General features: G+C 39.7%; 3 protein-coding genes across 3 annotated transcripts; 1 reads left to right on the top strand and 2 right to left on the bottom strand.

Annotated features, from left to right (window-relative positions):
* Nucleotides 1–178: 178 nt before the first annotated feature.
* On the bottom strand, nucleotides 179–2,616 carry LOC310932194 (pepsin A-like; the record flags this gene model as incomplete). Its single annotated transcript, XM_083895486.1, has 9 exons — nucleotides 179–316; nucleotides 417–515; nucleotides 736–880; nucleotides 1,021–1,137; nucleotides 1,236–1,432; nucleotides 1,552–1,670; nucleotides 1,909–2,026; nucleotides 2,165–2,306; nucleotides 2,558–2,616. 9 exons carry the CDS (start codon nucleotides 2,614–2,616, stop codon nucleotides 179–181), a joined length of 1,134 nt encoding a protein of 377 aa, XP_083751612.1.
* A 2,508-nt stretch (nucleotides 2,617–5,124) lies between these two features.
* Nucleotides 5,125–7,584, bottom strand: prok1 (prokineticin 1; the record flags this gene model as incomplete). The annotated part of the gene is made up of 3 exons (XM_083895408.1): nucleotides 5,125–5,244; nucleotides 6,572–6,697; nucleotides 7,510–7,584. The coding sequence occupies 3 exons, from the start codon at nucleotides 7,582–7,584 to the stop codon at nucleotides 5,125–5,127; spliced, it is 321 nt and encodes a 106-aa protein (XP_083751534.1).
* A 2,192-nt stretch (nucleotides 7,585–9,776) lies between these two features.
* lamtor5 (late endosomal/lysosomal adaptor, MAPK and MTOR activator 5) lies at nucleotides 9,777–11,821 on the top strand. Its single transcript, XM_083895401.1, has 4 exons — nucleotides 9,777–9,911; nucleotides 9,995–10,056; nucleotides 10,714–10,831; nucleotides 11,348–11,821. The coding sequence occupies exons 1-4, from the start codon at nucleotides 9,877–9,879 to the stop codon at nucleotides 11,406–11,408; spliced, it is 276 nt and encodes a 91-aa protein (XP_083751527.1). The 5' UTR covers nucleotides 9,777–9,876; the 3' UTR covers nucleotides 11,409–11,821.
* The last annotated feature ends 10,953 nt before the right edge of the window (nucleotides 11,822–22,774 follow it).

Raw genomic sequence — 22,774 nt, 5'->3', positions numbered from 1 at the left:
CTGATTCTTATTCCTGTGACATTTTCACTGTGACCAAACATGCTTGGTTGTACTTTTTCTTGGTTGTCATCACACACATACAAAAATACACAGAACCTTTAGATTGCAAAAGGTCTTTAATGCAAAGGCGACATGTCTTGTCTTTTTTTTTTTCAGTCTGCATTCAGACAAATAGTCATTACACAGACTTGGCCAGACCAATGTACTTAGCCTGGACATCAAAGATGGCGTAGTACTCCCTGATGAAGACATCTCCCAGGATCCAGAGCTGGTCACTGCCACCCTGACTAAAGCCAGTGTTGCAGCCATAGTAGTTCTGCAGCGAGAAGAGGGAAAAAATAAGTAAATATTATCCCTAAAATCTTCATCATAATTTCAGAAAATTGTATTTTGCAGTGGGTGGTAAGCTAAGTGACCTGAGAGACGTAGGCAGATGCAGGCACGGTGAAGGCGTTGCCATTGAGAGTGAAGGTGACATCAGGCATGTCCTGGATGTTTTGGCAGTTCACTGTAGCCTGTGAAGAGAACATCACACGCAAAGTTATGGAGCGTGTAGTAGCACAAGATCAATTTATTGCTGTTCCACAGACTTCCAGCTGAGGCTGCTTTTAAAACGTTCTACTAAATAATTTTTATGTGAGCGTTTTGACGTCAGAGCATTACACGCCTGTTTACTGTGGGTTCAGAGAAAGGGAACATTTCGGTCAAATCGTGCGGTGTCACGTTATGACTCACTTCTCCGTTCTGGTCGGTTGAGGCTCCAACCCATGAATTCATGTTGTTGATGTCACTGGTTGGGCCAACGATCATGGAGGTGCCAGTGTCAATGATGGCCTGGCAGCCACCAGTGCAGGCCACAGTCTCTCCGTCAATGGTAACACTGTGAGGAGGAACAGCAGGAGGTGGACCAGCAAACCCAAAAGGCACAAGACCCTCTGGCTTGAACCAGAAGGCCTTGTACCATTCAGTATAGTGCATGTGCTAATGTAAAAACTGATTTTTGGATGCGTTCCTTTGTACCTGTCCATCTTGATCTGCCAGTAGGTGGCTGAAGTCAAAGGGATCCAGGTGATTTGTCCAGTGTAGTGGCTTCCGTCTACGCCACCAAAAATCACCTCACTGCCCGACTGACCGTTACTGAGAGAGAAAAATGAACGCACCTCATACACTAATGAAATGTGCCATGCTGAATGAATCACAACCAACACACACAGATGTCCATCCTGATACAGTACCTGCTCAGATACACAGAGAACAAAGGCTGGGGCACAAGGTTTTGATTGACCATGTTATTGAAGACCGGGACAACATCGTCGAGAGCAATGCTCTGGAAGGCCAGTCCCAAGATGCCATCTGCCAGAATGTGGGTCATGAAGTCAGCTTCTGTTTGGCTCATTCCAAACACCTGGTTGGCCACAGAGATGCCGCCCACCTGAACAAAGAACACAACCCTCAGTCAGAGTTGAACAGGCCGTGGAGACACTGAATGCCTCCTCGAATATCTAAATACACTATGCTTTTTTCTTTTTTTTTTCCAGGGGGATTGTTTACCTCAACAGTGTCACTTCCCAGACCTCCATTCATGCTGCCAGTGCCGTACTGGATGGACAGAGCCTCGTTGCCCCACTGGAAAGTGGAGGACTGCTGTGGGCTGAACCTCCTGTGGTTCTCTGCAAAGAAACAGCTTCACTTTTAAATGTGTGTTTTTATTACAATGTCAAAGCAACTTGAACCCTTTCCAATGATGAAGTGAGTCACACATCAAATGTGTGGAACTCAAACATGTTCTTAAAGCTCCAATGTGTAACTCCGGGGTCCATAATCCATGACTGTTCTCTTTTAACATTTTGTTTCACCGTCTCACTCATGTTTTCGGTGAACTGGGCAGACAAACTCAGTGCTACTCACCACAGGGTTTGCTCGAGCAGTAGACTGAAGGGACCCAAAGGTTGGCAGAGCCAGTGTCAAAGATGACAGTGAAGGACTGAGGAGGAGTCCCAATGGAGATCACGCCGTAGTAGGACATCTAGAGGGACATGAGGAGGACTGCTACAGTAATGCAGTTGAATAGGTATTAACAACAGCTTGAGTAAAATGCAGAAAAATAAATTATCAGTGAATCTTTTGATGAATCTAACATCTAAAGCTGTTGCTCTGGACTTACGTCAGCATCATTGGTCATTGGCGCCAAACCTGTCTGGTAGAACTTGGCCATTGGGTCGTATGGGTTATTTTTCCTGTACTCCTCCCATATTCCTTTCTCCTGCATGGCTTCCTTGGCAGACTTCCCCTTGATCAGGGAAACCCTGCACACGGCAAAGCATATAAACAAGAAGCAAAACCCACAGATGTCCTCAATCTTATAGCTGGAGACGACAAGATCTACACTGTACCGTACTTTGTGCAAGGTTGTTAGACCTCAAAGTAAGACGGAGTATGATGGCCTTTAGATTTCCCCCCCAGTAATAGATGAATAGATTGTCTTTCAACACTTGAGTCTATTCAGGTGTAAAATGTCAAAGAAGTGAAAGTACAGGTTGCTTTTCAAGCAGCTTACCTATGAGGAAAGCACTCAGAGAAAACCACAAGGGCTGACAGAATGATGAGCCGCCTCATGGTGCTGATTTCTTTTGCTGTTGGACTCAGATGAGGGAAGTTAGTTTCACAGTCCAGTCCTTTTATACCAAATATCAAGGTTGTGTCTTCAAAATGCCCTTCTCCATGAGTTCACAACATGTGGAGATAAGAAATATGTGATACACTGATAAACTCTCTCTTATCTCTAAAGCAAATGTCAACAAAGGCAGATTAAACATGTTTTGTAGATTCAGAAACTTACTGTATGTGTGACTTTATAGTGCTTCACTTAACATATTAGATGTGTATGTTTATTCAATACACACAAATATTTAGATCAGTGTTAAAACGCAATTTTAAAAAAGGACTGACCTTTTGATCCAATGATAATCTTGTGTTTAAATAGTAGGCTACATAGTGATCCTAATGGGTTGATAAGTACACTTGGCAGGATTTGTGATAACAGTTAAACTTGACACAAAATAAAGACACGTGGTTTGCTCCACATTAAAGAAAAGCTCAATGAATTTTAAGCAAATCGCTTGAAATCAGATCTTTTGTCGTCGATTTATGTCTGGAAAGTTTATGATTAAAGCTACAGTGCATTTTATTTGGTCATTTTTGTTGATGTTGATATCAATATGCTGCCTCTGTTTAGTCTTTATGAACAGAAACAAAGTAACATTATTTGTTTGCAGCATACTTCATATGAAAACAGGCTTTATGAAGCAAGACTATCAGACCTGACTGAGAGAGCATCTCTTCGTATGTACCAGCAGTGCAAGGGGTGAGTGTGCATTGTTTATTATTTAGTAGAATACACTTCTGAAACTTTTTGTGGGCACTTGTTTGTGTTTCCAGTCGTCTTGATTTACGAGTGCAATCTTCCTTTTACCTCTGTCTGACTCTCACTTCCTCTGTGCAGCATGGGAATGTCATCGAGGCGACACAAGACCTAACCACTCCCCCTGCTTCTGCTGTGTATATGATGTACTGTTTTATTTTCATTTATGTCAGATCCTTATGTCACAACGCATAGGTGACACATGGGTTTTATAAAATATGTTTCTAGTAGTAGTAGTAGTAGTAGTACTAGGAGTAGTAGTAGTAGTAGTACTAGGAGTAGTAGTAGTAGTAGTAGTAGTACTAGGAGTAGTAGTAGTAGTAGTAGTAGTATTAGTAGCAGTAGTAGTAGCAGTAGCATTACTACTAGTAGTATTAGTTATAGTAGTAGTATCAGTAGCAGTAGTAGTAGTATCAGTAGTAGTATCAGTATCAGTAGTAGCAGTAGTAATAGTACTAGCAGTAGTAGTAGTAGTAGTAGGAGTAGCAGTAGTAGTAGTATCAGTAGTAGTAGCAGTAGTAGTAGTGTCAGTAGTAGTAGCAGTAGCAGTAGTAGTAGTAGGAGTAGTAGCAGTAGTAGCAGCAGTAGTAATAGTAGGACAAGTAGTAGTATCAGTAGCAGTAGTAGTAGGAGTAGGAGTAGTAGCAGTAGTAGTAGTAGTAGTAGTAGTAGTAGAAGTAGTAGGAGTAGGAGTAGTAGCAGTAGTCGTAGTAGGAGTAGAGAAGTAGTAGTAGCACTATTAGTAGTAGTATTAGATAGGTAAAGTAATAGTAGTAGTAGTACCAGTAGTAGTAAGGAGTAGTAGCAGTAATAATAGTAGTAGTAGCTGAAGTAGCAGTAGTAGCAGTAGTAATAGTAGTAGGAGTAGTAGTAGTAGTAGTATCAGTAGCACTACTAGTAGTAGTAGTAGTAGTATTAGATACGTATAGTAATAGTAGCAGTGGTAGCAGTAGTAGTAGTAGTATCAGTATCAGTATCAGTAGCAGTAGTAGTAGTAGTAGTAGTAGTAGGTGTAGTATCAGTAGCACTACTAGTAGTAGTATTAGATAGGTATAGTAATAGTAGCAGTAGTAGTAGTAGCAGTATCAGTAGCACTAGTAGTAGTAGTAGTAGCAGTAGTAGTAGTAGTATTAATAGAATGTTAGAATGTTTGGCCTTCACACTCAGGTGCCTTTGTCTTCAGTTTTTCAGTTTGTGTTATTTAGCAAGGTCACCCACTTTCACTGGTGGAACTTAAGGCTCTTAAACTCTGATTATGACCTTCACTATAATCAGACTAATACTACTTGATACCACCATCTCTTTACACACATTAATGTGTTTAATCAAGCCACTTGCTTTGCTGTAAACTGTACAAAACAACTCCACGGGGGCATGTATTACGTGACATTGTTATTGTTATAGTTTATTGACAATCATATCTGTACATTTTCTTTTGATAAATTAACACAAACTGAGCATGACAACAGAAGTTCACAAACAGCTTTCCGAGGAGCCTTCGAAAAATAACATTTACTGTGGCTCCTGTTGGACGGTTACACTTCAATCAATAGAATAGAAACTGCAGTATATTATAGTACATAGACGACACAGATGAAGAATGAAGACAGTGAAGAAGAAGACACGTGTGTTCTTTAAACCACAGCCTGTCCAAGTCTCTGATGTCTGCTGTGACCTTCTTCATCCCAATGTTTGGACGTCCATTAATAGTCAATGTTTTTGAAGTTCTCCGTGCATCTATACTTGCTGTCAGCGTATCCGGTGCACACCAAATGGGGGAGACAGGGGCAGGTGTGGTGCTGCCTTTTTCCTGGATACGGCACCTGAAAAATGTTTGAAAGGGAGTGAAAATAATCTGACAGTTTAATTCCTCTTCAGCTGACAAGTGACGCCACAGGTATCCTAAAAGGATACTCCTTAAACGTCTGAATGCAGAGATGGATGCAGTGCTAGAAGTAAGAACTAAATGTTGCCATCTCCCACAAATCACAGTGATTAACAGCGCCGATTGCTTGCTTTGCTGTGAGGGAGATCAATATCCTCTGCGGTTATCAGCAGCTTTTCTACAGCGTCAGTCAACCTGCCAGCGCTAATCTGAATGTCCACTAACACAGAGAATAAGTGTGTGTGTGTGTGTGTGTGTGTGTGTGTGTGTTCTTGTACTTGCGCCATACTGAGGACCAGTGAGGGTTTTTAACCAACAAAGTGAGGACATTTTTACGGGGTGAGGACATTTTGGTCGGTCCTCACATTTGTTTACATTGAAATCACTTCCTTAGGTTGCTACAACATGCTTTACTGTTTGTCAAAAAAAAAAAAAATTCAAATTTTGGACGACATAGTATATAGTATGACTTTTTTTGTCAAATTTTGGACCAAACATTTTGCGTCAAATTTTTTTTCAAATTTTTGACCAAACATTTTGGGTCCAATTTTTTTTTTTCAAATTTTTGACCAAAAATTTTGCGTCCATTTTTTTTTCAAATTTTTGACCAAACATTTTGGGTCCAATTTTTATTTTCAAATTTTGAACCAAAAATTTTGCATCAATTTTTTTGTCAATTTTTTTTCAAATTTTGGACCAAACATTTTGGGTCCAATTTTTTTTTTCAAATTTTGGACCAAAAATTTTGCGTACATTTTTTTTTCACATTTTGGACCAAACATTTTGGGTCAAATTTTTTTCTTCAACATTTTTTTTGGATGACAGTATAGTATGACGTTTTTGTCACATTTTGGGTCAAATTTTATATATAAGTAGATATTTGTAATTGTGTTGATTTATAAAGTGGAAATGCTGGTCCTCACTTTGTCAGCTCTTTTACCCGGTCCTCAGTATGCAGCAAGTACAAGAATGTGTGTGTGTGTGTGTGTGTGTGTGTGTGTGTGTGTGTGTGTGTGTGTGTGTGTGTGTGTGTGTGTGTGTGTGTGTGTGTGTGTGTGTGTGTGTGTGTGTGTGTGTGTGTGTGTGTGTGTGTGTGTGTGTTTTCTTTAGATCGGAGGACCAATTCAAGGACAGTTTTTTCTGGCCTCCACAACATCTAAGGTAAAACTTTTTAAGATTGGGTTATGATAAGAGGCTAGTGATACTTATTAATGCATTAACATCCATCACTATTGTGTCACTGGTACAAATATATTTCCCCCCACCTTATGGCTGAAAGGGTGGCATTCGTCCCCCTCCACACCTCTTGGGACGCACATCCTCAGACCTCTCAGCCACAGACTGACGGCACAGCAAAGACCAAAGCCACACTGCACATCTCTGTCACAGGCCTGCAGGACGGACAGAGAGACGCAGAGTGATACAGGTATGTACAGGAAAGAATGGAAGAGAGGACATAGATGAGGACGGTCCTTTAGATTCCACTGAGTCGGTCTCATTTTTATTTACGCTAATAGAGATCCCCTTGATTGTTAGTACAATGAAAGCCATTTTATCCATTGCCTGTCGACTCCCTAATCCATTTACAAATGAATATCAATGAGACGACTGAGATGATTTCCTCTCATTTTTCCAGCGGACTTGAAACGGAGAAGGATGTGGTCTCTCGTTCGCATATAATCACATTTTACAATTTGTTCACCAACGTAAGCAGTTTTTTTGTTTTTTTTGTGTAATTTAGTTTATAAGCCTGTTTTTTAAAAATGTAAATGTCAAAGTTGAATTAAACCAGGCTGTTGAAGTACAAAACACTTCTGTAAGAACTAAAATAATTAGTCAGTTCATCAGTATGTCAATTTCCAATATTGTCACTAAATGAGTGAAAGTTCTGTAAGACCAGGCATTATCTGATCAGGAAGCTTTTTTCACTATTTCTTATGACACAAAATAACTTGATTGTTTGATTTGCTGATAAAATATATAAAAAAATAACAATCCATTAATAAATAATAAGAAAATACAGTCTTCATCTACTCAACATAATATAGAAAAGTATAGAAACGAGTGCTAAAAGTGATATAAATGATATGAAAAGAGTAGTCAGTAAATTTAGAAAAATGTTCTCACATTGATTACACAGTAATCTAATATCTGAAAAAAAAGAAAATACTGCTATTACAGCACGGCATAAGCTGTCACTCACCCCTGTGATGATGGCTCCACTGGACCAGCTCAGAGACACCAGCAGGAAGGACAATAGCAACGCTGTGAAGCCCATGACAACAAGAGGAGAATGACAGTGTCTCACAATACCTTCGACACTGGACAGCAGCTGGAAACGGACTCTCCTGCACCTTACACTGGATCCACGACCCTCCACTCAGTCATGAGGGTTTCCAATACTTCTCAAAGGGAGGGAGGGGGAGAGGGAGGGAGGGAGGGAGCCAAACGCTCTCCCTCTTTTTTTCACCCACCTCCGACCCCAATCCGCCCTCCCCATGTCTGAGCCCTCTGACTGTCTCCTCAAATGCTTCGTCATCTTGCTCATGCGTATGATGTCTGATGGAGAGTGACTCGAACTTTTAGTCTGCTGTGGGGTTTGACCACACATCAGCTCCAAGCAGAAGATGGCTGATTTTCCATGAATCTTATATTTTAACACAACATATGTGGGTAAAATTACTTCACAAGTTGATGAACTAAAATGAATTTAAAAACGTAGAAGGGAGGAGGGACAGGGGTCATGGAGTCAAATGAGTTATTTGTCAGAGAGAGGCAAAAATATCTCCAACATTCACTGATTTAAAACGTTTAATGAAGTATCTATAGTATATATGAAGATGGACCGAGGCGCCATGTGAAAGTGATATTTTCTGTTTTATGATGGCATATGTTTAGCGTGGTGGTGCCATTGTACAGTGATAATGGAGCGATTAAGGCATTTAGTTACCAGTAAATCTGTCACATTCTGTAATTGCTGCAAAGTGTTTACAGCTAAAAGTTTAATGTTGCAAAAACAATTTGTTAGGACTAACACATCACACCTCAGTGACATTACTTATTGTGCGATGTATACAGTATATGAATAATGAGGCGTGACTCCAAATGCATTACAGCAACAATTATATGGTGCAGTGATTACACTTTTTTCATTTAGCTCATCTATAGATTTACTGTGCTGTGAGTGTGGCCCTGTCTAACAGATAATGACTTTATTTTAAATGTATGCCTTCCTCCCCAATGCAGATATAAACACCGACCTTGTCAGGAACAGATGTCCTCATGTCGTCCAAAAACCTGGGCCTAATGAGGCACTACCTTGTTTATGAGGAATTGGTTATGGTTAGGGTTTGACATTAGCTGGTAATGGTTAAGTTTAGGGATACGGCTTTGGTTAAGATGTTCAAATGAATGGATGTCAATGAGAAGAGGACTGAGCAAACCTGTGTGTGTGTGTGTGTGTGTGTATGGACCTAGAGAATTATTCCATCCACTCACAGGCACAAACTTGCACTTGGACGCGTGTTTGCCTACGTGCATGCTCGGACAGTGACGGGCAGCAGGTTGCCAGGAAAGAGAAATATGAGAGAAAGAAGAGGAGAGGAGGGTGAATCAGTCGGACGTTACCCCGCTGCTGCACAGGTGATGGATTCCTCCATTGCAGTGGCCACATAATTACATTCACCCATTTCTGCCTTGTCAGCAGGAGCGCTGGAGCTTCGCTGTCTTGAGACAGGTAGCAGAAATCACGCAGGGAAAGCGAGCCAATTGGTGGTGGCCTGCAGCTTACTTTTGAATAAAACACATTAAGTAAATCCATCATAAAAGCTTCCGGCTTTTTAGCAGAAATATTGCTCCCATATTTTATGTTCCAAAAGTAACATAAATAAATTTTTTAGATTAGAGCGTTAGTAGAAAGTTGAACTTGTTGAAAAGTTGATGGCGGGAATAATGTTTTGACATAATTGTATTTGTCCGTAACAGAATCTGATTGACAAAAAACAAACAAACTGGGAAATTGAAAAGCAGTGGCTAAACTATGAATGAATATTTCAATTGTTATTTAATTTAAATTTATAGTTTCATTATTGAACCATATTTTGTAGTATCCTAGCAACAGAAGCCAAAGATATTGCAAGGTATTAGTGACACTCCAGTAGTATCACATTATTTAATGACACTGATCTATTTTTGTTTTTGTGTGGGGGGTGCACGTTCATGTGATCTATCTATCTATCTATCTATCTATCTATCTATCTATCTATCTATCTATCTATCTATCTATCTATCTATCTATCTATCTATCTATCTATCTATCTATCTATCTATCTATCTATCTATCTATCTATCTATCTATCTATCTATCTATCTATCTATCTATCTATCTATCTATCTGTCGTTTATTGTTTTATCAAAGCGCGTTTTGAGTAGTTTAGTCCTCACAAGGACCCATAGACCATGTGACGATCACCTGACGCTAGGCGGAAGCTCTGCGGAAGTAGTCAACTACAACAACAACGACTTATCATCAAATTCGCTTGAATTTCGGAGGGTCTGAACATCGCTAATTATGGAATCGACTCTGGAACAACACCTGGATGACACGTAAGTCAATAACGCACTATTTCTGCGCTCGTGTTAGAGATATTTGGACGTTATATACCACTTTTCCCTCCTTGTTTTGGCAGCATGAAGAACCCCGCGGTTGTCGGCGTGCTGTGCACGGATCATCAAGGACACAGTCTGGGCTGTAAGAACACTTCTGTACATCCACATGTAGCTCAAAGTTCAGTTTATGTTATGTAAAACAATCTGCTGTACAGGAATTTACCGTCAGAGTACAGTCAGAGAAATTAAAGACGTATAAGCTTCTCTTTTCTATATTGTTTCCCCGTAGCAATGCAGTACTCTTGTTTTGGAGTACAAAACTACTAGCTTCAAATAGTCTAATGACCAAAGGTCATAAATTAGCAAGTGTGAGAATCAATTCAATGAAACAGAATGACAGAAAACTTACTTAATATCCATGATTTGCTACTGTATTATTTAAAAGGAGATGAATAACACTTCCACGGTTTCTTACTCCTGGCCTCACATCAGTGTCTTTGTGTGAAGTTTCAAACACTTTACTGTAGAAATTTGGAGATTTAGACATTTAGATCGTGTTCACTGATGATATCTGTGATGTCCTTCTGTAAAATATTGATTGAATGGTGACAAAACCAGTTTCAATATGGATTCTCACTGTCTCAAGTCTCAGTGACTTTATTTCACAAATGTCTCCGGAGGAGAACAGAGACGATACATATGAGATGGATGCTGTTCCATTCATATCGTTATGTTTGATGTAACTTGTTTCCTCTTTTCTGCCTAATGACTCTACTGTATATTTCACAATCCTCACCAGGTCGTGGCTCGCTGACCGATGATCACAGCGGTGTTGTGTCAGTTCTGGCCAAACAAGCTGCGGCTCTCACCAGAGACCCCACTGACACTCCGACCGTGTGTTTGGAGTCTGAGTTAGGGTGAGCACTAACACGACCTCTCCTTCGTTTTTGTTATTTTTTTATTTTATTTTATTGGTTTCAGTAAATAGATTAGTGACACTGACAGAAAGACCGTGATCCAGAAACAAAGAGTTTGAACGTCTGTGCCCAAAGACTTGACATGAGAGCTTATCTGTGTAACTATGCTGCCCCCCTGTGGACTCTGTGAAACACCTGCTGCACTTCAGACTTAAACAATGATAAATAAATGATTATCAATTCATGTAAAAATGTATATTGACTTTAGACTAACTGTAGATGAGCCAACTGTTTTGTTTTTATTTGTTTTGTGACTTTTTTTAAACTTAAGTTCAGTGTTATGCTTCTATTGCTGATAAACCATATGATGATGATAATCAGACCTCATACAAATAACCACCACTAATAATAAAGCACTAACAATATGGTTTATATACTAACATTAATCATCTCAGATATATATACAATAAGGTGTATGTTTGTCTGACAAGATCTACGTTTTTTTCTTTCTCGTAGAAACATTCTGGTGAGGAGTCACGGTACCATCACAGTAGCAGTTCACAAGATAGCATCTTGAAGACTCGGTTGCTCACTGGGCAGTTTTATTGTAAAGATTTGTAAATGTGCATCGCTATAATCACACAATCTAAATGAACTGTGGGAAAGAGAAGTCTGGGGTATTTCCCCCCAGTGGTCTGCTGTGTTTTCTGTATTTTCAGGTCATATTTAAACTAGACAATGATTTCTAATATTCTAACAGCTACTGAGTAGAGGAGTCAAAAGCTTTTCTTTTCTTTTTAAAGTACCAATCAATTAGTACTACTATTTTATTGATGCTGTGCATAGAACAGATCCAATATCATGTTATATTCAGGCATGTTCATTTTCTGTGTGTGTGTGTGTGTGTGTGGCCGTGGTCTCGTCTCTCTGTAAACGCGTATCTCCTGTACTCCAGGACACTCATCCACAGAGCAACAACTCTTAATAAACTTTAACTTGACTTTATGCTACCCTCTTTGTTAAGTAGTCATTATTTTCTCCTTTGCTCGGTGTCTCATAGTTAACCAATATAGTTTCTTTGGCAGCTGTTTTCACCTAAGTCATGAAAAGCCGGATTCAGAGTTTGCAATCATTAATGCAGCCACCGAAGCGAAGACGAGCGGAAAGATTTCATGCATACAGTCATGAACAGTCAAGTAAGTATCTTGTTTTTCCTTTATTTTTTTTTTGTTTTTAAAGAGAAGGAACAGGATCACACATGAATTGTCTGGCTTATTGTTTCACTAGCTGCTTCTGCTTTCTCCCAAAGATTTTACTGGCCATATTTATAGTCCTGGACAGTCTGTTTTGGGTCCTAAGCCCCCAGGTGACCACACCTTTAAAATCATCATCAACATTCATCATTCTGCAAAAACCTGATTGATTGCATGCACTGTATTAACTTTTGGAAAATGAATTCCGTGTTGACCATAAAATGCAATCAAAGATAATATAGATATGGAACACAAATGATGTATTTCATAAGAGCAGGAAGAGGTTTGCACTTATCAGTTTCTGCACCTTCTCACCTATTCAATACTATAATGTGCAGCCATCCATATCCAACCATTCAAAACATGAACAATACACATTTTGCATACAGTTAACACATTCTAATCCGCATGTCACTTAAGAAAAAGTGTTTTTTATGTTTTTTTTTTTTTTTACATGTTTTTAAACTGATTTATGATGATGTTCCTTAACTATTTAAACCCATTTACCGACTGTCTGATGGAATATTACATCAATTATTCGAGTGATTTACTATAATCATACTATTGATCTTTTAATTAGGAAAAAAAGAGAGCTCTATCCTCCGCTGTATACGTCTAAACACATACATACAACTATTATTTAGATGAGTGGTTTAAATGTGGCAGATGATGACTGTACTTTGATGGACAGAGTATTTCGGTGGCGCTGCGTCTCCTCTCAGGACTCGACTGTGTAAAGTCTAGTGTGACACTGATGTTTTGACCGCAGAGCTCCTTATCTTCCTCTCTCCTCCTCCTCCTCCTCCTCCTCCTGTGAGCCCTCAGATTAGGTTCAATGCTACGCCTCGGTCACGTGATTCCTGACAGTGAAAGCCTCGATCGCTGCGGCTCCTCAGTGCAATCAGCGAGGTTGAGGCTGGGATGAGAGATGCGACTCGGAGAGGCACGTCTGTAAGAGGCAAAGTTATGGCACGGTCATCCCCGGAGGAACAGGTCCTGCACCATTTTCTCTCTGCCAAAAAGTGCATCAGTGATGACGTGCACGCTTTTCTGGAACGCACAACTCCGGAGCGAGAAAACCCCAAATTACGCATCAAATCAAACTAATTGAATTCGGGAGTGAAGCGCGTCAAAAACACAGAGAGATACCAGGTAGGTGCTCAAATTGTTTTTGTTCACTAATTCTGAGTTGTTTGGCTGTTTGCTTGTAATTGCATTATGTTCTTTTCTGCTGCAGCAAACCTGTCTAAGATCGAAAAAAACAAACAAACAAACAAACCAATTGGCCCCAAACTATTATTCAAAAACTTTCTTTACTTTGCTTTAGTGCAGTGCAACAGGCCTGTGGTGTGAAGATAACTGGCTGTGGGCCAGATGTTAAAGACCTCCGTCCCTGTTTTCTCCTCATAGTAATGCGGGTTTTTTTTTGTGTATGCCCTCGTAGACTAAGCCAAAATCTTTTAGCTCTGAGTTTACGAGCCCATAATCTCACAATTCCTCATGACTGGTGTTTGGCTTTGCTCACAACAAAAGCGTGTGAATGAGGCGTCTTTTGTGAACGCGTCAGGCACACACAAGTAATGATGGAAACACAAAATGACAACAATATGTTTCATACAAAGTTTAATTACCCAGAGTAACCTTTCCCCCAATTCTTTCTTTCTTTCTTTCTTTCTTTCTTTCTTTCTTTCTTTCTTTCTTTCTTTCTTTCTTTCTTTCTTTCTTTCACACACATCACTAGAAACATTCCAAACCAAGCTGTCAATCTTAAAATCACCTTTAATAGCAGAGTAATTATATGTTATTCTAGAATAAGCCAAATATAATGTGGTATTTTCACTTTGAAAGTAAATCTTTCTTGCTTTGACTGCAGTTTGTTACACATTCTCTCCACTAAGTATTAGTGTTTTTATTCTAAGATCTAAGATCCCTTTTTTCCCAAAAGAGTGCAACACTATATTTTTGCTGTTTCAAGTGAAAACATGTAAGTACTTGGAGGAGGAAATATAGTTGGACCCCAGTCAACCTATCATGGGGCCATGAAGCTTTGTTTTCTTGTCATAACTTTAAACCCTTGTTGACGTTGTCAGCCATTGTGTCAACTGTTTACATTCACAGAAAGGCATGTCTTCTGGCTGGAAACTGATGGAAGTCTTATGTGAACCGTTCATTTTTGCATTTTTTGTTTGTTTGTATTGTCAGTGTCAGAACAGGTCCCATCACGGCACTGGCAGGCGTGGCTTTGTTGCAACAAGTAGACAACAGTCCTCCTTTAGACTGTCTAGAAATGTGCCTGTTAACAAAGGTTATGCTGTGCAATAAACTCAAACGGGCCGTGTTACACGAGGACGATCATGTTGACACTCCAAACCTGTCCAACAGGGAGGGGAGGTTTCCTCTAGGAAAGATGGGGGTGTTCTCCTGTTTTCTGCGTGGGTATCATCTTGAATTGATTTTACTCCACCTTTTTTTTTTTTCTTTTTTTAAACTAGGAGACATCGATTATAGTAATTTGTGGATGAGTCGTTTTCTAACTCACGCGACTATAACTTAACGTGATGAAGTGAAGTCATATTGCTATAGAGGTTTTGTGTGTGGCAGGTCACCTTGAGCCTTGACAGTAATATTCAGAGCAGCTATTACAGCTCGAAGCCACTTATTTGGGTAAAAATCAAAACTGCCGTATTATTAAATGTAAATTGTAAAATTGTAGGTAATTGTATCAACCTTTTCTCTGTCAATGCAGTACAGTTTTTTTTAGAAATCAAGGCAGCTGACGGATGCTGATTTTCTTTCCCCCCTCTGATAAAATAAAGTTTAAAGGTGCATTATGTAATAAATCTAAAGCAACTGGCCATAAAATCCTCCTAATATGTCACAGAGACTCAGGAATAATGTTCATATAACAAACTGAACTCACCAACAACAACAGTACAGCCAAAATATTTGCATAAAAAAAAATATTTTGCAGACTGCAAATCATGTTTACGTTTTGAAATCATGTTTTGGCATGTGGCGCCACCTACCGCCGTCTACCAATCATTGCACTCAGTAGAGTCTCGGCTGCCAAGCAACCACGGGTTGCCAGTTACGTCAGAAAACGAAACCTAAAAGACCTCTGTATTTTGAATTTGAATGTAGTAACCGTTTTTGGCCACATTCTTACATATGGCCCCTTTAATGACAACTAATAGTACAAATAAAGTTTAATATATAATATAACATGAATGGTCTGTCTCTCCTGCCCTTATTTTGTGTCTGCACTGCAGTATAATTATTTGCAGCATTTTCCATAGAAATAATGTATGAACTAAATATTAAATATGCAAAACAGCTCATCAAAAAACCAAAATCAATCAACTTTAGATGGAAAAACGAAATGAATTTCTGAGAACAAAAGTTAATGAGGACAAAAATGCCTGAGGATTAAAAAAAAAAAAAAAAAAAAAAAGGTATTGGCCCAACTGATGAATAAGTGCTGTAGGTGTTTGTCATTGTCTCTGTGGTGAGTGGAAGAACTAGAGTGCAACACTCTGTTGTTTTTGCTGCACATGTGTCAGACTGCTGACTGAAGCACTATTTCTGCATCCCAGTGCAGAGCCTGGATTCTCTGATGTCTGCATTTGCTGACCGAAAAAAAAGTGAATACCTCTTGTCTTCAATGACTTGTACACATAGAATCTCACATCAACGCACATCAACAACAATAAAAGCCAGAGAACAATAACAGAACTAAAATAATGTGTATGTTGTACTTTGTCTTTGAATAAATGATGTTTCTCTGTACCTGCTTTAATATTAAAATAATACGTGTTCAATTGTTTATCAAATGCAAAGGTGATGATATGTCGGCATACTATGAATAACTTGTTAAACAAACATCAGAGGTGGGGGGAGGAGTCTGACGTAAGTCACACATTTGAGGACTCGAGACTTACTTTGACTAACGCTGGTTAAAGACTCAGCTCTACTTTTTTGTTTTTGTTTTACAGAATATTTACTCAAATTTTCTCTAATATTGAGGAGTTAATGTGATGATTTGTCTCTGCTTTAGAGGCCTGGCGTACAAACCTGGCAACCGAACAACACCGACACCTCTACGTGAAATATCGTTCGACACTTCAAATCCCACAGAGAAAGGTAAGACAACATAATTTTAATGCCAGTGAACGTCTTGGCTGCTGAAAAGTTGGTCATAATAAGTGTCCCTTGTTTTGTCCAATGTTTGAAATGGATTTCCGTTGTTCAATATATATTTTTTTTACATTTTAGTTTAGTTTTTATTTTATTTGTGTATCAATTCAGTTGTGTGGGACCACGATGCAGTCCTTACATCGTATGAGTAATTAATTCCTAAAGGATATTTAAATGTGGAATATGTGGGAAAATCACCTTCATCGTCAATCTTCATGCAGCTTGACTTGTAACTTGCTTGATTGAAAGCAGGGACATGACTTGACTTGCTTAATTCTTGCAAGAATTCTTGGTGGTGACTCGAAGACTTGAGACTTACTTGTGATTCATATGTATGACTTACTCCGTGTTTTCCCAAAATGAGTTCTCTGACTTTTCCTCATTTCTTCTTCTTCGTGTTTCGTGCCAATCACCAAATTTACCATTTTAACATCTTCTCTGTGAGCGCAGCATTGCTGCAGACTCGGTCTCGCTTTCAGTTAAGTTGAATGGGACCAACATTTGCTGTCATCTGTGGTAAAGAGCACTCTCAGCTCCTCTGCTGGCTGCTCCTTGTGCATTATTTGTAGGATCCATTCTCTGAATTGTGATGGGAGGCGTTTAAGTGACCAGTTGAAGCTGGTTTTGCCGTCCACAAGAAAGCACCACACAAAGAACTCATTTTAATATTCCTCATACAGAATATTCAAGTTACAAAAAGGCAGTGTAGAAAGTAACATGTCTTTGCTTTCAGGTTTCAGAGATCTTTATCTTAAGCCACCTCAGTCACCACTGTACTCTTTCTTTTTCATGCAGGTACAAAGTTAATCTTGATGCAGCCTTGGTTCCAAGTCCCCTCCATCTAGCGTGAGGATGACACTCAGAGATTAGGACTTCTGACCTTATTCATCACCTCTGCAGCCAGCAGGCAAACGACCAAACCAGCTTAACAGGTAACAAACATTTTATCCTGTAGCACACGATTACCTCAAAAGGTGCAAATGAGTGACCCTTCCATGCAAAAGGAGTTTCACAGTAAAAGCAGTACATATTTGTAAATGCAGTCTGGATTTCCGTACATTAGATAAAGTTGTTTGGAATAAATAATCCAGCGACGTACACCTCCAGAAAAGGTTGCAATAGCAGGCTGCGCTGCAACTGAACACGCGCTGGCTGACAAGTGGTAGAAGCCGAGTCAAGACATCTGAATCACCTGTAAGCAAACACTAAACATTACAGAGTTGAGTGGAATAGATCTGCAAACAAAGTGCTGTAAAACAATGACAAACGATCCCCAAAGCTGTGTGTGTATGTATGTGTGTGTGTGTGTGTGTGTGTGTGTGTGTGTGTAGAGAGAGAGACTGGGTTAACAGATAACGACAATCCCGGACAGAAAACAAGACACTGTGAACTTTGAGATTTGTCCGACATGCTTTCTGAAGAAAAGCATTCTCTGAGCCGATGATGCTTGAGGGGACTCTCGCTGTAAAATGTGGTAAAAATGTTATCGACGCAAAAGGATTGGAACTTTATAATTGCTGAATTCCCATATTAACCTTTAATTGATATTTATAATCCAAGAACTGTATATTTGGCCCTGATCATTTAACATCACCTGTCTGTATAATCATGAGAATATGGAAATTATGGTGCAGTCCCGTTGGTGTATTGTGTTTGTGCATTTTTGCCTCTGTTTGAATAATGGTGACTCATGTATTTGAGGAAAATATTAAGGAGCCTATTTAAAGGGTATTATTGGTACGTTCCATAGCTCATCCAAACCAGTCGGACGTGGGACTAATCCTACCTCCAACTAGTGCACTGGAATGCCTGTCAAAGTGGGACCTCCCTACCAACCTACCTACCCTCACTTCACCAAAATTAAGTCGGAGAATAATGGCGGCGCCCATTGAGTCACATGAATATGCTTTGAAAACTTTACTTTTCTGCGTGTAGACTTGTTTTAGACACAGCAATTTTATCACAACTTGTTTTTCATGTTATGGTGTGAAATTGTGTCGTTGTTGTTATCTGTTAGCAAGAAGATATGTAGGGCTACGATGAATGTATACTCATGACGTTACATATCGATATGTATCGCTTTTACATATACGGCTCTTTTGTGTATGTAAGTAGACTTAATTGCCTGGAACGCTTTGAAGTAGGAGTTAGTACAATTCAGGTAGGATAAGTCCAACATCCCATGTGTTTGAATGGGCTCTGGAACGCACCATAAACCCCCTCTTCCACAACTAACTCTGCCCAATGCTGGATGTTGAAAAATGCCAAGAAATTGGCTGAGAGCTGAGTGAGGGAGAGGAGGAGGGAGAGAGAGTGGGGGATGGTTCGGGTAGTGAAATCTGAAATCTGAAATCTGACACCGAGTTGCAGCTGACTAATTTCACAGCTGTACAGCTGTGAGCAACAGCTCCAGTGTTTAAAAAAAGGGGGAGGAGTCGGGGGACAATGAGCCTCATGCTGATTAGAGAGTGAGAGTGATGTAAGAGTGTACCAGTCTTTATGTTTACACACACACGCAGTTTAATCGAGCAAAGGTACAGCAGTCCAACTAAGACAGGCAATCAGACAACTTGCTGAGTCCCAGTATACATGCGGCGAAGAAAATCAATTTATTGGCCGTGTTCAACCACTTCCATAGGTGCCGTTGTATTTCTCTATATAAGCTATTGAATATTGTTTCCTGTTGGCCTTTAGGTCACAGAAAAACAAACGGTGAACGGCGTGATGGACGGTGAGGTGGATGGTGCTGTGGCTCTGTATGTTTGGTACCTGCTGTATGTGTTATGGGTAAATTAGATGGAGCATGGCTCTTGTGGTTGCTAAGTTGTCTCAAGAAAGATGCCACCGCGCATGATTTCCGCCAACAGTATTGCTGTTTATATGACGTCTCCTTCTACTTCCGGGTCAAAGACCGGGGAGGACGTTTTGGTGCATGCCTACACACTTAGAAATAAGGATTGCAAAAGTGTTCTTCTACAAGGGCTGAGGTTCTACCTGGAGCCATTTGCTTCTGAAAAACCCTTTCCCGAAGAAAGTGGTTCTTGGTAACACTAATGGTTACAGTAAGAAGCATTTTGATACAGAGAACCCTTTAAAACCTCTTTCCTGAATAAAGGGTTTTAAAAGGGTTCTTGGTAACACTAAGGGTTCCAGGTGAAACCTTTATAAAAGGCCAAAAAGGGTTCTCCTATGAGGACAAACCGAAAAACCTTATATGTTTCTACTTAGCACTTTTATATCTAAGAGTGTAGGGGAAAGGGAACTTGGCTTGTAGAGTGTAGAGTAGAGTGTTGTCGGTTCAAATCCCAACAGGTCAAGGGTTGGTTTACCTCTGAGCAAGGTACCTAATCCCCATAAATCCACATTTATTGGGTTAATTCACTCTAAATTTACCCCACTCAAGGATCGTCACACTCGGTGTCCTACTTGTTTCTTCCGAAAAAGCAGGTGATGAGCTGTAGCGACCTCCAGAGAGGGAGAAACTGAAAGAAAAAAGGATCCCACTTGTGACACTTCCAAATAAATCACCAGGACTGTAGTATGTTGGCGAGTTAGACGTGAGACACTCATCTAATTCAGGATATCCCCTATTCATCATTACTGTACTAATAATATAAATTCACCACAATGAACTTATTGTGAGTGCATTGCAATGCGTGAACAAAAAAAAGTGGTAAAACATCCCATCCCTAATTACGATGACAGTATGACACATTTTGAAGTATAAATGCTGTGTATATGGTTATTATTAGTTCCTCAACTACGACGCTCGCTAACCTCACAGTCACCAATCAATATGGTCTGACAGCTGTTGTAGCGTGGGCTTTTATTAGATTGACCAAATGATGTGAATACATGACCTACATCAGTTACGTCAGTTATTTGATTGCACGCTGATGATGTGACTGAAGGGTTTTCCCCTCTTCCCATACTGAAGTTTTAAGCACAAGTATGATCCTGTACATGAGGTTTTTTTTTCTTGTTTTGTTTTTTTAAAATCTTGGCTTCAATTTGCCTGAAAAGATGAGCGATGTTTCCAAAAGCTGTTTAGTATTAACCTAAAACATACAATCTGTGATTGTAATATAACCCAAAGCATGGCTCCATTACTGAAATTCAAACAATGATTAGATGCTGCTCTCACTCCCTGACTGATTAATAGGTCAAAAACTTTTCCCTTAGAGCTGGTGTTGTGTTGTGTCATAATAAGAACCCCTGCATGAGAAACACAATAGACACCATGTGAACGTTCGTCTTTTAATTGTTTTGGATACGGAATAACACAGTTTCTTTGTGCCGCAAAATGGAATCAGAATTTTTCCATGAAAACTCCTCCCTTGTGGCCGAGAGAAAAACATAAGCTTTTATTATAGGGGACCAATATAAATGTGTGTGTGATGCTGTTTTTTCTGTGTACACCTATAACACCATAATGGAAAGTTCACCAAAAAAAGGTCTGCATTAACATTTAAATATCCTGTTTATCGTGATCGAACCTGTTGAGTGGTAAGTTCTGCTGGTCTTTATTGAGGAAGGGAATGTATGGAAATCTCGACAAAGGGTGTGACCCTGCATTCCTTACATACCCTCAGTTATGGCAGTTTGGTTACTTTTATTTACCTTTTACTGCGGCAGTGTCCTGGATTGCTCTGTTGCTGTTATTGTTGCTTTGATTCGGAGATACCAGTGTGACGTTTGAGGAGCCAGTTTGAATGAATAATTGTGTTCATGTTTTGTGTTAATTTCATTGATGACAAACTGTTATCGTGTTATCTGATACTCTCCTCTTATTAACCTTGTCAATCACCCTATTTAGTCTTTCAATTGATCAGTTTGTTGCTTTCCTCATCCCCTCTCTCCTCTCCACTGTCTTCACAAAAGGAAAAACATGTCATCAGATCATAAACATGCTGTATACAACTTATTAAAATACTTTATAGCACACAACAACCAATAATATTAGACCGTGCAATGCATTGTACTAGACTAAATGTACTATTCCATCCCATAGGGTCTTCACAGTCGTCGCTGCTCATTAGTCCACACAGTCACAAGACACAGCAACATTATTTGACGAAGCTGCAGACCGATATACAAGCATATCACGTTGCTATGTACTGATTTAGTGTTATCAGCCGTTGCAGTCGATGGAGTCCTCGCTCTGACAATGTCATCGAACCTCAGCCCTTTTGTCCGTGTGTCTGTCCCACATGTGTACCAGAGTCATATAGATGAACTTTCCATTGCTGTAATCATTATGCAAAGTTGTGCCTGGGAAATACTTGTTTTCACAGATGGTGACGCTCACTCTTCCTTATCAACCCCGCGCTTGTTCTCGTGTCCTGACTTGTGTGCTGCTACAGAAACAGGAGCAAATGTGTTGCGGCCTCACCTGCATCTGTTGTCTTCACCTATTTCATCTCTCATTAAACATAAACATGAAACTGTAGCCTGTGACTTAACATCACCTCTGAGCCACAGCTCTATGTTGTATGTTATTTTTTTCTGCTCACAGTTTCTTATTTATGTTAGTACTAATAGTCACTCGACTAAATTTAGTTGACTTTGTTTCATAAGGCGTATTCTACTCCCCATTCTTTTGTGTGTGTGTTTTCTCATTATTAAACTCAAAGATGGAGCAAATTCTTCCTAAAGGTGTTCAGTTGCAGTAGCTGCACTGGGTTGTGACTCTGAGGCAATGGCAGGCTTCCAGGAGTGCGTCTTAGCAGAATTTTCAAATCCCAGCGGGGTGTCGCATCATTGGGCCAGTGGGCGAACAAAAAGGATCCATAAAGTTTTTACAAGCTCAGCCACTTTACTAGCCCGCCGCTCTCTGTGTACCAAGAAGGTGTAGATCAAAAGATCGCACTGGTCGTTGTGACTCTTTCTTGCTGCAGGAATGGTGTTTTTTTATAAGTTCCATCCCTGCAAACAGTATGTAGGTCAGACAGAGAGAGATTGTGGAGAACATTATTATATGCAGTGTGTCCTGCTGGTAGTGCGGTGTTAATTCTTGACTGAAAAAGAGCTAATCTACAATCCCCCATCGCTCCAACCCTCAGATCCCCTGCACATTTTCAAACACTTAAAGCACACTCTAAGGACAACTTGTGAACAGCACATGGGGTAAATATTTCCCTCGCAGTACACTGGCCCAATTCATTCCCCTTTTAATCCGCTCTCTGCCTAATTTGGTCTCGGCTTCTTATGCATGTCTAAGTCACACTGAGTTACTGATGAAAGCCACATATGGCTGGTTATTATAAACACTTGTCCACTATGCCTTTCACTTTGTTCAAGGTAACAATTGCTTTGCGGCTTCTGAGAAAAGGTTAGGGCTCATGCTTATGTTCTCCATGTGTTGCCAGTGTGGTTGTCTTTATGTCGCTATAAGCTATGTGTGCTTGTGCCAACTTGTAAATTCAATGGAATTTAATTTCATTATTCAGTGTAGTTCCAGAATTAACTATATATATATGAACATAATATATATAAA

Source organism: Microchirus variegatus (assembly GCF_963457635.1).
Source record: "Microchirus variegatus genome assembly, chromosome: 9".
NCBI lineage: Eukaryota > Metazoa > Chordata > Actinopteri > Pleuronectiformes > Soleidae > Microchirus > Microchirus variegatus.
The sequence above is the reverse complement of the archived record's forward strand: the minus strand, read 5'-3'. Positions and strand labels throughout refer to the sequence as shown.

Excerpts from the sequence above, each read along its gene's own strand:
- lamtor5 (XM_083895401.1), top strand. The coding sequence starts at position 9,877 with ATGGAATCGACTCTGGAACAACACCTGGATGACAC. Across the intron at positions 10,057-10,713 it reads TCAAGGACACAGTCTGGGCT|GTCGTGGCTCGCTGACCGAT; the intron begins GTAAGAACACTT and ends AATCCTCACCAG. Across the intron at positions 10,832-11,347 it reads TGTTTGGAGTCTGAGTTAGG|AAACATTCTGGTGAGGAGTC; the intron begins GTGAGCACTAAC and ends TCTTTCTCGTAG.